We start from the raw sequence: 12,581 nt of genomic DNA on the forward strand, positions 1-12,581 counted from the left end.
AAATCCACAATACCAGGACGAAGTCAGTGTAGGCATAAATTGAGACCCCGTCCCTCTAAGAGGGAGACGACATATCTTATGCCGGGAAAGTCATCTTTTCAACATACTTGGGGGCACTGGTGTAGGATAATGCTATTCTCTGCCTTTCCTGGACATAGAACAAGCCTTAAAATGGAAGCACATGGGTTATAATGGGAGAGAACTTGGAATCTTGTCATCTGGTGGAAGAGATAAGGAATTGGAAAACTTTACTGGAGGAAAGAAGATTCAAGGTGGGACATGATCTTTCTCTTCATATATCTGATGGGTTGCCATGTAGAAGAGGAATTACATTTGTTCTGTACAGTCTGTCAGCTTTAAACCAAGGTTGGAATGTTTAGGGTAATATTTTGGTTCAATATAATAAGATCTTTCTAATAGTAGGAAGTGCTCAAATGTGGGATGAATTACCTTGAGAGGCAGTGAATTTCCCATTACTGGAAGTGCTTGGGGTAGAGCAGGGCTTCTCACACTTTAATGTGCATATGAATTACCTGGAAATCTTGTTAGAAGTCTGGTTCTATTTCAGAAGATCTGGGGTGGGACCTGACTTTTTGCATTTCTAATTAGGTCCCAGGTAATGCTTTTAATAAAAGGTCCTTTTAGTAAAAATGTCGTTTTAGTAAAAAGGAGCTAGCCAGCACTTTGGAAGTAATGTTGCAGAAGATAATTCAAGGAGTGATAGGGTAAAATTAAAGAAGATCTAAATAAAGGATATATCATTTTATGAATTGAAAGACTCAATAGGAAAACATATATGATCTTCTGAAATTGATCAATGCAGTTCTAATTAAAATTCCAGCAGGATTTTAAGGAGGATTTTTACAAACTGAATCTAAAATATATAGATGAAAATGCAAAGGACCAAAAATGGCCAAGAACTTGAAGAACAAGAACAAGTAAAAAGATTTGTTTTACCAGATATCAAACTTGTGATAAATCTGCAATCACAGATTTGTTAAGACAGTATGGTTCTGGTGCAATTGTAAAGAAATAAACCAATGGAGCAGAACAGAGAACTTCAAAATAGATCCACACACAGATGGACGCTTGATTTATAATGAGGTGGCACTGCAGTGAGGCAAGGACAGTTTTTAAATATAGTCAATAGGATATCCATATGGAAAAAAATAAAACTTGACCCATCTCACACCACACTCAAAAAATCATTTTCAGGTGCATAGCAGATATAAGTTGAAAAGATAAACCATACAGTTTTTAGAAGATGATAGAAGAATATCTTCATACCTGGGAGTAAAGAAAGTTTTCTTAACTGGAATACAAAAAGTGTTATCTTTTTATAACACAAAGGAAGAGATGATGAAATTGTTCTACACTAAAATTGAGAACTTTCCTTTATCAAAATGTATCTTTGAGAAATTGCAGAGGCAAGCCACAAGATGGGTGAAGGTATGTGCTAAAATATAACTGCTAAAAATGTTTAAAAGCCTTATAATAATCCCACCCAAAACAGATTGAAATGCAAGGGAAAATTGGCAAGAGATTTAACAGTCACTTTAAGAAAGAGGATATTTATACAGCCAATAAACACATGAAAAATTGTTCAACTTTCTTAATAATTAGAGGAATGCAAAATAGAACTATAAAAAGACACATCCAAAAGAATGACTAAAACTTAAAAGACCAATAACACCAAATTTCGATTAGAATGTGTAGCAACTGAAACTCTTGTATGTAGTTGCAAAAAAGTAAATTGGTACACCCACTTTGAAAAACAGTTTGGCCTTATCTAATCAATTTGAGGATATGCATACTCTGTGACTTAGCAATTCTACATTTAGATATATCCCCAACAAAAATATGTGCACATATCTACCAAGGAGCACACATATGAATATGAATGGCTGCAATTTTCATAATAGCTTCAGACTGGAAATAACACAAATGTCCATCAGTAGTCAACTGGAAGAATAAACTCTTGTATATGTATACATTGATATTCCATAAATCAATGAATATGAATGCATTATATCTAAGCTCAAAGACATGCTTGAATCTCATAAAAGGTAATATCGAGCAAAATAAACTGTACACAGGAGGAAAAATGCTATAAGATTTTTATAAAGTCCAAAGGGGGAAAAAAAAAGAGTAAACTATATTTTCAGAAAGTAAGGATAGGGAATCTTTGGGGAGGAGAGAGAAGATAGTGATTATGAGGCACACAAGGAGGTCTTCTGGGGGTGGGGACAATGTTCTGTTCCTTGATCTGGGTGGTAGTTTTATGGTCCTAGAAGACTCAATACTGAAAGATATGATTTCTCCTCAAATAGATCTGCAGATTCAATGTAATCCTAATAGGATTTTTCCCCTTTCTGTGATACTTGAGAAGCTGATTCGAAAATACATATGCAAGTACAAAGGGACATAATAGCCAAAACTCTTGAAGAAAAACAAGCTGGAGAGACTTGCTTTACTAGGTATCAAGATGGGGTAATTCATTGAGCTGACATTTATACGTGGTGCACTTTTTGGTATGGATGTCATACTTTACAGTAAAAAGAGGGGTGCTAGCAACATGGGATAGAATAGATAGGGAAGGCACCATGGTTAAGTTGAACCTGATTACCTAAATATGTATATGCAAAAGAGGTTGCTCTTGGGACTCATATATTTAAACGGAGTTTGGTTCTCAACGGTGGTCATGGCCTGTGTAATACACCCTCCAGACCACTAGGGGACAGCAGAAAGAAGGGCTTTGTCCAAGAGTTTATCTCTGGTTATCAGAAATGCATTTACTGTCATCTGATGCAATTTTCCCAGGTGCTAATCAAAGCTGTCTTTACCTTCACATCTTTTACTCAAGAATTTGCCTTCCCCTACATCCTGAATGGCCGTATTCTGGCCTATACATCACCTAGAATTGCCTTCATGTCAGAAAAACTATAATATCTTCATATCTAGCCATCATTCTTTAACCTCCCTCTTACTTCTAACTTATCTGATCCTCAACTTCATCATGACTCTAGTTTTTTAAATCCATCTCTTCTGTTTCAGCCCAACCATCACTCTGTCACAGTTTTGCTTTCATCTGCTGCCTACATATCATCTTCCATCTCACCAACCACTCTCTAGGCAGAATCCTCAAGATCTTCCTTCCTTGTCTCTTTGATGTTTGCAAACTCGTAAGCTTGGATCAGACCAATATATCACACAATAGCCTTTCTCAATCTTCCCCTCTCTCCTCAAGCTGGCACCCTCTTCCATAGAGAAGGAAAGAGTTTGATAACAGAGAACCGTAGACTCCTAGAATGCCAGAGCTGGAAGGAGTCATACATCACGTGTTTCTAGCTTCCTCAATTTTTCCTATGAAGAAACAGATGACCAGAAAATTACCCAGTGTTTCCCGTTATTTCAAATAATAAATAGTCCCATCTAACACCGAAGTTAATGTCCTTTTAGAGAGCTCTTGTTCTTGACTTCTGCTTTCTTAATTTCCTCTGCTTCAGAACCCACGTAGAACCATGAATGTCAGACATGCAAAGTGAACTGAATGGCCAGGGATTCCATGGGAAACATGACAGGTCCACCCCAGACAAAGACAGTATAGGACTTACACCTGATTTCTGGACTTGGGCATAGATAGTAAGGCTTTTTGCTTCCATTGTTGGCTGGTAATTGTCTGTTTTACCTGGGGAAAAGAAACCATAGTGGTTATCTCCCTCTGGTCCCCAGCATGAACTCTCTGCTCAGACCTGTCTGGTCTTTACCCCCCATTGCACACCCACCTTCCCCAGAAGTACCACAGGAACAAAGCACTGAGTCCCAAACCCCGTGTACATTTGTCATATGACATTAGGTTAGTTACTTGATCTCTCTTGGCCTATTCCCCTATCTGTAAAATGGGATTGAAATACCTGCCTCACAGGGCTGTTGTGATGATTACATGAGATATTACTTGTAAAGTGTATAGAACAGTGCCTGGCACATAGTGTTAGGTGCAATTGTTAGGTGTAATTGATATGCCATTCAATTATTTTGATCTCTGTTGTTTGATGTATATATCTGATCTCCTAATAGAATTCTAAGTTCTTTAGGGGCAGGGCAAGTTATTTATACCTCTTTCGAATTCTTCAGCTCATAGCATGTTGTTTCATTCACAGCTTTCTCACCTCCCTGTTTCTGGGGGACGGTGTATGTGTAGGTGGAAGGGATGCAAGAGGGATGATCTGCCTGGGACTATTTGGAATAAAGCTGCAATGTCATTCTAATGCCTACCATCTTTTTTTGCTCAGAGCCTAGGATCTCTGGAAATTAATATGTTGCAGAACATTTAAATTTTTAACCAGTTTTTAAATTTTTTCTTTTTAAATTGTAGGAATAATTCATTCTTGTTACAAAAATTTAAATAATAGAGAGTAAAAAGTATGTCCTCTTTCCCCCATTAACCAGTACAATTTCATTCTCAGAAGTAATTGCTTTTAACAGTTTGATGTATATCCTTCCAGATCAGCTCTGTACAATACAACATCATCTTCGATGATGGAAATGTTCCATATTTGCAGTCTACTATGGTAGCTGCAAGCCACAAGTCACTACTGAGCACTTGAACTGTGACTAATGCAACCGAGAAACTGAATTTTAAATTGTTTTTAATTCTATGAAGAAGAATGTATATATATGTATAACTGAATCACTTTGCTGTACAGCAGAAATTAACACAACATGGTAAATCAACTATACTTCAATAAAATTATTTAAAATTGTGTTTAATTCTAATTAATTTAAATTTAAACAGCCACACGTGGCTGATGACTACCATATTAGACGGTACAGCTCTGGACACTTGCTATACTTATACAGATATTTCTTCTGCAAATACAGTCATTCCATACACTTCTCTGTAACTTGACCCTTTCAGCTAAAATGTGTTGAGGACATTTTCCATGCTAGTGCAGTAGACCTATCTCGTTCTTTCTAATGTTTTGTGGTATTCTTTGGATATATCATGTAGCAGTGAGAAGGATGGAGGGTAAAAAACAGATGGGAACAGGGAGGCCTGTTTTGAGACTATTGCAAAGTCCAGGCAAAAACAATGGAGACTTGATTCAGAGGAAATCACGTGAAGTCTTTAGGGTAGACTTATTTTAACACCAATTAATTTATTCTTTTAAAAATCTAGGAGTATGTCTCTGAGGGAATAGCACTTAGGAGAGGTATATTTTTATTTGGAAGGGAAAGGCCTTGTATGTATGTACGTGATGAAAGTGGTGGAAGGTGCTGCATGAGGGTGTGACACTTGGGAAGGAAGTGATGGGCAGCTGCTGGGAAGCTCAAAGAATTCAAAGAAGCCAACGTATGGTTTTCCTGTGCATGTGTGGGCAGGGAGTACCTGCCTGGTGGTTCCAACTTCACTTTTTTGGTCAGGGTTGATAACTGGCTGAGGATGCGTGTTGCGGGGGGATAGGGAGGGAGGATAGGGTTTGGGGTGATCAGAGGAGATAACAGAGGGGGCACAAGTTAGTTCTGTGAAATACATCCTTCGGTTCAAAACCATGAATGTTTGCACAGTTAGAAGCCCCCACTCAGCACTGTCCTAGGTGTTGTAGGGGAACAAATAGTGTAGAGAACAGACCTCGGTCCTTAAGGACTTTCAGTCTTTCAGGTCAGCTCAAGCTGAAAATTACAATTGAGGGGAAAGTCCCAAAGGGTCAGAGAGATGGAAAAGGCAAGGCTGAATGTTGCTTCTCAAAAAGACCACTGGACCAAGATAATTCAGTCTCATGCTTTTCTTCCCCAATGCAGAAACAGGTTTTCAGGAGCCAGCTCAACTCTAGTCACTGAGGCCTTAAGATCTAATGAAAAATGTCTTGACCTTAGCATTGGGGCATCCCCCTTCTAGCCCTCATTAGCTGTGTGTCATTGGACAACATGTCATCTCAATGGGTCTCTTCTCTTACCATGACTGTAAAATGAAGGCATAGTCGGTCTAATATCCTTTTCAGCTCTCATCTGAGGCATAAAGTTGTCTTATGTTACCCTAACCTCAAGTACTTTAAATCTGTTCTAGGTGCTCTTCCCAGATCCTTCCAGCGCTGCCCTCTGCTGGCAATAGAGATTAACTATTGATGCTTACATTAAGAGATTAGTCTTTCTGTGTGTGTGTGTGTGTGTGTGTGTGTGTGTGTGTGTGTGTATCCATCTATTTATCCATCTCTCATCCATCATCTATCCATGGAAGCCATCGTGTTCAGTGCTTTCAGTATATTGACTTATGGATCCCCACATCAATACCATGAAGTACATAATATTATCCCCATTTTGCAGATTTGTTTGCCTTTCGTTTGATCACAGAGCTTGTCAGTGGCAAAGTCTGCATTTGAATGCTAAAAATCTATGTTCTTATCTAGTGTGTCTCCTGGACACGAAATTTCCAGAGAGTCCTTCTGAAAACCTTCAGAGTCAGGCTGCATTCTGGAGGTGACACCAATAGAAGTTGGCAACAGAATCTCTTGAGCAAAGTCTTATGGGGGTACAGCAATTAAGTATAAGCTTTTCCCACAGACTTAAGGCAGGGCTTTGTATGTTCCTGGCTTACAAGGAATACACGGTGATTAGAAACAAGGATGGGTACGTGTTTGGGAAAAGTAGTAGAGAATTGTAGTGGGGTGGGGAGCGCTATTCCCTTCAGAGACAACCATGTGATGAGCAGGATGTAGTTGAGGAAAGAGTGCAGGTTAGGATCCCAGGACCTTCACCAGCTGGGTTAATGCAGGTATGTTAATCTCAGTTTTCTCATCGCTGGTATTTCACTGCTTCCTTATTGTCTAAGACAAATGTGGCTGCCCTGGCCCATCCCCATGGACTCTCATCGTGATTTCTGTCTGCATTGCCGCACTCCCCCCATTCCTCCCCAGCTACCTCTTAAATGGAGGAAATGAGACAAAGTAGGCGGCTTGCTATGACCTAGATTTTTTTACATAAGCAAAACCAACATCAGAGTGCTGAGACAGGGCTTTTCCAAGAAGGTTATATGTGGAGAACACTGATCTACTTGAGAATGAGATCGGCCATCAGATCTGTGGTGTGAGGATCAAGTTCTATTCTCCCCATGGGAAGACCAGCCCAGGGATCTGTCCTGATCGTGGGGCAGGACCTTCTGATGCTAATGTGAGTGGGTGGTGGGTAGTGTCGCTGAGGGGAGCACACTGCCCAGGATATTGAATCATAGGACAACTTGGAGGGGAGGCCAGGAGATACTAATTCTAGACATTGAAACTGCAAGGGAGTAATTGGGCCCTAATGGTTTCAGTCTACCCTGGGTAACTTTCCATAACTATTTAGTTTGGCTTTAAGTGACCTCATGAATTGCACACTTGTCCAAGGTGAGTCAGAATTTGTGCTAAAATGGTAGTAAAGTGTGTTCTCTCTGCTGTCTTCTGATAAGCTGTGGGCCTTCCTAGAGGAACACGCCCCGGTAGTTGGGACACATAGTTGCAGTTCTGATTCCCTCACCAATCAGCTGGGTGACTTCGCAGGAGTCAGCCTCTCCGTGCCTTGGTTACCCCATTGCTAAGTCACATAGAAACAACTATACCCTCCTTTTCTCAGAGGGATATTGTAAGCATAAAAAGAAATTATAGGGACTTCCCTGGTGGCACAGTGGTTAAGAATCCGTCTGCCAAGGCAGGGGACATGGGTTCGAGCCCTGGTCTGGGAAGATCCCACATGTCGTGGAGCAACTAAGGCTGCATGCCACAACTATTGAGCCTGCACACTACAGCCCGCGAGCCACAACTACTGAAGTCCACACGCCTAGAGCCTGTGCTCCACAACAAGAAAAGCCACCGCAATGAGAAGCCCACACATCGCAACGAAGAGTAACCCTCGCTCACCACAACTAGAGAAAGCCCGTGCACAGCAACGAAGACCCAACGGAGCCAAAAATAAATAAAATAATTAATTAAAAAAGAAGAAATTATAGAAAGGTTTCAACCCTTGGGTAAAAGCATCCTTTTTATTATTAGTCAGTAGTTATAACTTTTCTGTTGAACAAGATTCAAGGGTCCTCTGTATTCTGCTCCTAGTGAATATTTTAAGCTTCTTATCTGGATCCCTTCAGCATCCTGTACACACCTCTGCTGCAGTGTTTGTCATATATACTGAATTTAAATTATCTGTGTCATGTCTCCCATATTAAATACCTGTGGTTCATCTATCTTTTTATCCCCACAGCCTAGTGTGGCGGGATCAAGCAAGACATGTTGAATGAAACTGAATTGAACAAGATCCGAGGATATGTTTATGTAGTGTTTTTGCAAAGGCATTGCCTGCAGAAAGCCCCAGTGGTGAGAGCAAGTGCTTGTGGGGAGAGGTCCCCTGCTTACCACAGGGAGTCTGATAAGAATCTATTGTCACCTACCTCTTCTTCTCAACAGTAGTATTACCACTTGCAGAATCATGATGACACCAACGATGACCCCTAAGAAGAGCCCAGCATACAGTGCCCATTGTCTTGCTTCTGAAAAAAAAGTCAAAGGGCAGTCTCAAAAGTGCTGTGAGTTTAAAAACATCCCACGCAGAAGTGGGGAGACCTAGCCTCATGTTTTCTGTCTACATTCTTCCTCAAGGGAGACATTCGATCTTATGGTTTTAGAGATCAGCTTTAGACTACTGAAGAGTTCCAGATCTGTTTTCTTATCCCGATTTCTCTCACTACTTTTGACTTTCATACTCCTAATTTCTTTAAAGATTCTTCTATTCAAATGTTTTATTTTTCACTTCACTTTAGACAGTCTACCACATGACTAAAATTAAACTTATCTTTGTTTTTTCTAAGTCAACTTCTCTGCTCAGTTTCTCTGTTTTTAAATTTCTAATGTGTCCTGTATCCATTTTGGTAGAAAGAGCATGATGGGTGCATGTGCTGTCCCCATACTCCCACACCATTCTCATGAGACACTGGGAGGAAGGAGGATCTACTTATGCTTTTTTAAAAATAAACATAATAGTGCTATTATTGTCCTTCCATGCAAATAACTGTATTGAACCCACTATTGAACTGAAAGAAAGGTATGTAGTTTTACTGTGAATCAGTCCTGTGTTTAATATTAGCACTAGAGTACATCACCCAGACTAAAAATCAGAGAGTCAATTTTCATTTTTTCTTCTTTGCTCCCTTTACCAAATCCTTCTGAACCAGGAGCAGCACTTTGGAAAACAGTGGACGAGACCTCTTACCCCAGTAAATAAGACGTTTAGCTCAATAAGATAATAACAGACAACTATTGAGCATTTACAATGGGCCAGGCATTTTTTTTTTAGTGTATCTTGTTTAGTAATGTATTTAATCCTCACAAAAATCCTATGAGGTAGATATTCTTCTTACTCCCATTTTATGGATAAGGAAGCTGGCACAGAGATCCTCAAGAACTAGAGGTTGGTCTAGGAGTAGAAACACGGCTGAATACTGAAGACAGACTTCTTGGAGAGTCAGGGAGACTTATGGGCTTGGGGTAAGATACACCAGGATAATTAACGGTGAGGGACAACCCGAAGCACCACTAGGGTTCTAAGTAATAGCATGTACCTTCTAAATACCAGGAGGTAACATTAATGTGTAAAGGTAACTTATAAGGATGGTTGTGGAATCAGCCTGCTTGTTGTTGAACTTATGATGGATTTGTTGGGAAGAAACTGAAAGGAAGAAATAGGTAGGGTACAAAGGGGTAGAGTGCTTGCAGACACAATTCAGATGTTTACAGAGTTAACCAAAGATACAGACTGAAGTCTCAACAAATTGATGAAAACGCACCCCACCAAGATCCAAGTGGGCCTTCAGCCTGACGGATAACCAGAGGTTGCCTCCTGGGTTTGAAAATATTCTCTTTTTCTTTCTAGGCTTTTCACACATCGTCATCCCAGGGAATCTCACTGAACTGGTTTTGTAAAGATCTTGATGATAGAGTCTCTTCCCAGAATTAAACATGTTTTAACCCTGCCAGATACCAACTTCAGCGGTCATTTGACCCCTGATCAAAAAAGCTAGGGGGCAAGCAGAGAGTTGTAGTAAGACTCCTGAATTTATATAAAGAATGAAATATGAGTACAAAATCACTGCTGAGGCTAGAATTGCCCTGTGAGCAGCTGTACCCTGAGTAACCACTCTGAATGGCTTATGGTTGCTGAGAACTCACTTCACAGGTGTGTGTGTGTGTGTGTGTGTGTGTGTGTGTGTGTTTTGTCCAAGAAACAGTGAGAGACTGTTTATTCAGATTGATGTTGCCAACACCAGAAACCCACAGAGAACGCTTTCAGATCCTAAGATAAAGAAGCAGAGCTAGACGCCTAAGTACCACCAGGTTTCATCAGCCCATGGAACTGACCCAGCAAATAGTTATAGTAGCACTTAGTATTTCAAGACTATTTCCTCTTTTTTCTTCCTTCATGTATTTTGAGACCTTCTAAATCAATGGTTAATTTAAGAACAAACACTGCGACTATTTAAGTCATTTTAAAAAATACTAGTTCTCTCAAATTTCATTCAGATAAAAATAAAATAAAACCAACAAGGTGGTGCATCTAAAACTAGAGAATAGCAAAATAAATAAATACATAGATACATACATAAAATAAAGTTAGGAAATAGCAGATGACATAAGTGCATCTGTAACACTTCTGCCAAGTGAGACTTTTTCCTGTTGCTGACAGCTCAGCTGCCCACCTACTCACATAAACTAAAGACGACGGGGACATATAACTGGCCCAGGGGACACAATGACACCAGCCCTCTCTTTCTTTTCAGGGTCTCAGGAGGATGAAAGCTATGTGTTCCATACATGACCAGCTTGAAAGGGTCTCAGGAGGATGAAAGCTATATGTTCCATACATGACCACATGAAAGCTATGTGTTCCATACATGACCAGCTATGACATACATGACCAGCTTCGGCCAGTCCAACCAGATCTGAGAGGCAACCTGGCCACAGTCCTGAAAGATATTTCAGAAGTCCAAGTTTTCTCCTAGTCTTTGGATACAAACTAATATGAATCTACTGGAGGATTTAAGTTACAGGACCATAGACTTTTGTAACCTTAAAGGAACTGTAGTGCTTATCTCACCCAGCTCACTAATTTTATGTTGAGGAAACTGAGACTCAGACGAGTGTACTTAGAGTCACAGAAGAAGGTGATGGTCGAGCCAGGTGACATAAGACCTACAGAATTTATAGTTTGTGTTTTAGTCTGTGGTGGTGAGGCCTCCACATGGAAAGCAGCAGAAGGCTGGGTTGCCTGGGAGACCTCGTGAGTCAAAGGCCCTCTGAGGTGCCAACTAGTCCCTTCACCATCTTCCATCCAACACCTGTGCATATGCTCAGTCCTCTATTCTCCCTCCCGCTGCCCCTTCAGCGGTCCCCCCGCCGCCACTGCCGAGTCCTGACCCCCCAGGCCAATCTTCCTTCCTCTGTGTGACTTTTCCTGACCATTCCAGCTCCCATTCTTCCCTCCCCCTTGGACTCTGAAGCACCTTTGGTTTATGTCCTACATCTTAGAATTATGTCTGCTGTGGAGACTATTTTCAGTGAGAGCATTTGGAGCCAGACAGATGGATTCCAATTCTGGGTCTACCACTTGATAGCTCTGTGACCTCAGATAGGCTGCTCCTACTCTCTGGGGCCCCTGTCTCCTCATCTGCAAAATGAACATAAAAATATTCAGTTCACAGAGTTGTTCTGAGGAACCCATGAAATAATGTACGGAAAGTGCTCAGAGCAATGCCTGCAATCCAGCATGTGGTGAATAAATGTCAACTCCACTTGCCTCAATTCTCTAACTAGCTGCTAGGGTCTTGGAGGCCAGAGACCACCTCTTTACTTCTTTTGCAGCTCTCTTACTACTTGACACATAGAGGTCCTTGGTAAATTCTTGCTGGTTGATTTTAAGGACAGGAGATAGGTTTGATCGCAAGTCCAGAGGGGTCCCTGAACATCAGTGAAGGATGGATGCTTCAGAACCATCATGTCATTTGCTTACGACTTAATTTCTCTATCTGTCTACCAGGTCCAAATATTTCTACACTTGGTGATCATCTTTTTGGTGCTCTTATTCAATTATGGCATGTAAATGGAAACTAAATGTCAGAGACTCTAGGCTGTCAGGAATTTGGGTAAATATGGACAAAATGCTACTTTTACAGCTCGGTGGGTTCAGGCTGCCCATGATTCCTGTAATTTCTGGGAATAACTTCCTCATGGTCCTCTGAGCTTTCTCTCCTGCAGCTCTACTTGTTCTAGTCTCAGCTGTCCTGGGTGCAAGGTACAGTGTCTTCATCAGTTTCTACAAAAAACAAAACAAAACAAAACCAAAAAACCTACACTAAGAATTTTGTGGGTTCAAATCCTCTAGTGTAGATTTGAAAGGTCACAAGGAGCAGATTCCATCATGAACCAGGCAGCTTCCCACCCTCTGACAGGCTCAGACCCTCTCTTTCTCTTCCTATCTCTGCACAAGCAACATTTTCCCCCATTATAATACAGAACTATCTAACCTACAGCTGGATTCTTAGGGGGAGGGGTCTCACCTTC

The 12,581-nt window shown here is 40.7% G+C and overlaps 1 protein-coding gene across 1 annotated transcript in view; it reads right to left on the minus strand.

Annotated features, from left to right (window-relative positions):
- Positions 1 to 12,581, minus strand: part of SLAMF1 (signaling lymphocytic activation molecule family member 1) — a 33,156-nt gene that overhangs the window by 3,097 nt on the left and 17,478 nt on the right. Inside the window, exons 4-5 of the mRNA XM_079928062.1 lie at positions 8,420 to 8,518; positions 3,615 to 3,688 (exon numbers count right to left, since the gene is read on the minus strand). Of these exons, the coding sequence (XP_079784188.1) occupies positions 3,615 to 3,688; positions 8,420 to 8,518 (173 nt within the window). The remainder of the gene's footprint in view (positions 1 to 3,614; positions 3,689 to 8,419; positions 8,519 to 12,581) is intronic.

The sequence above is a fragment of the Stenella coeruleoalba genome (genome assembly GCF_951394435.1).
Source record: "Stenella coeruleoalba genome assembly, chromosome: 1".
Lineage (NCBI taxonomy): Eukaryota > Metazoa > Chordata > Mammalia > Artiodactyla > Delphinidae > Stenella > Stenella coeruleoalba.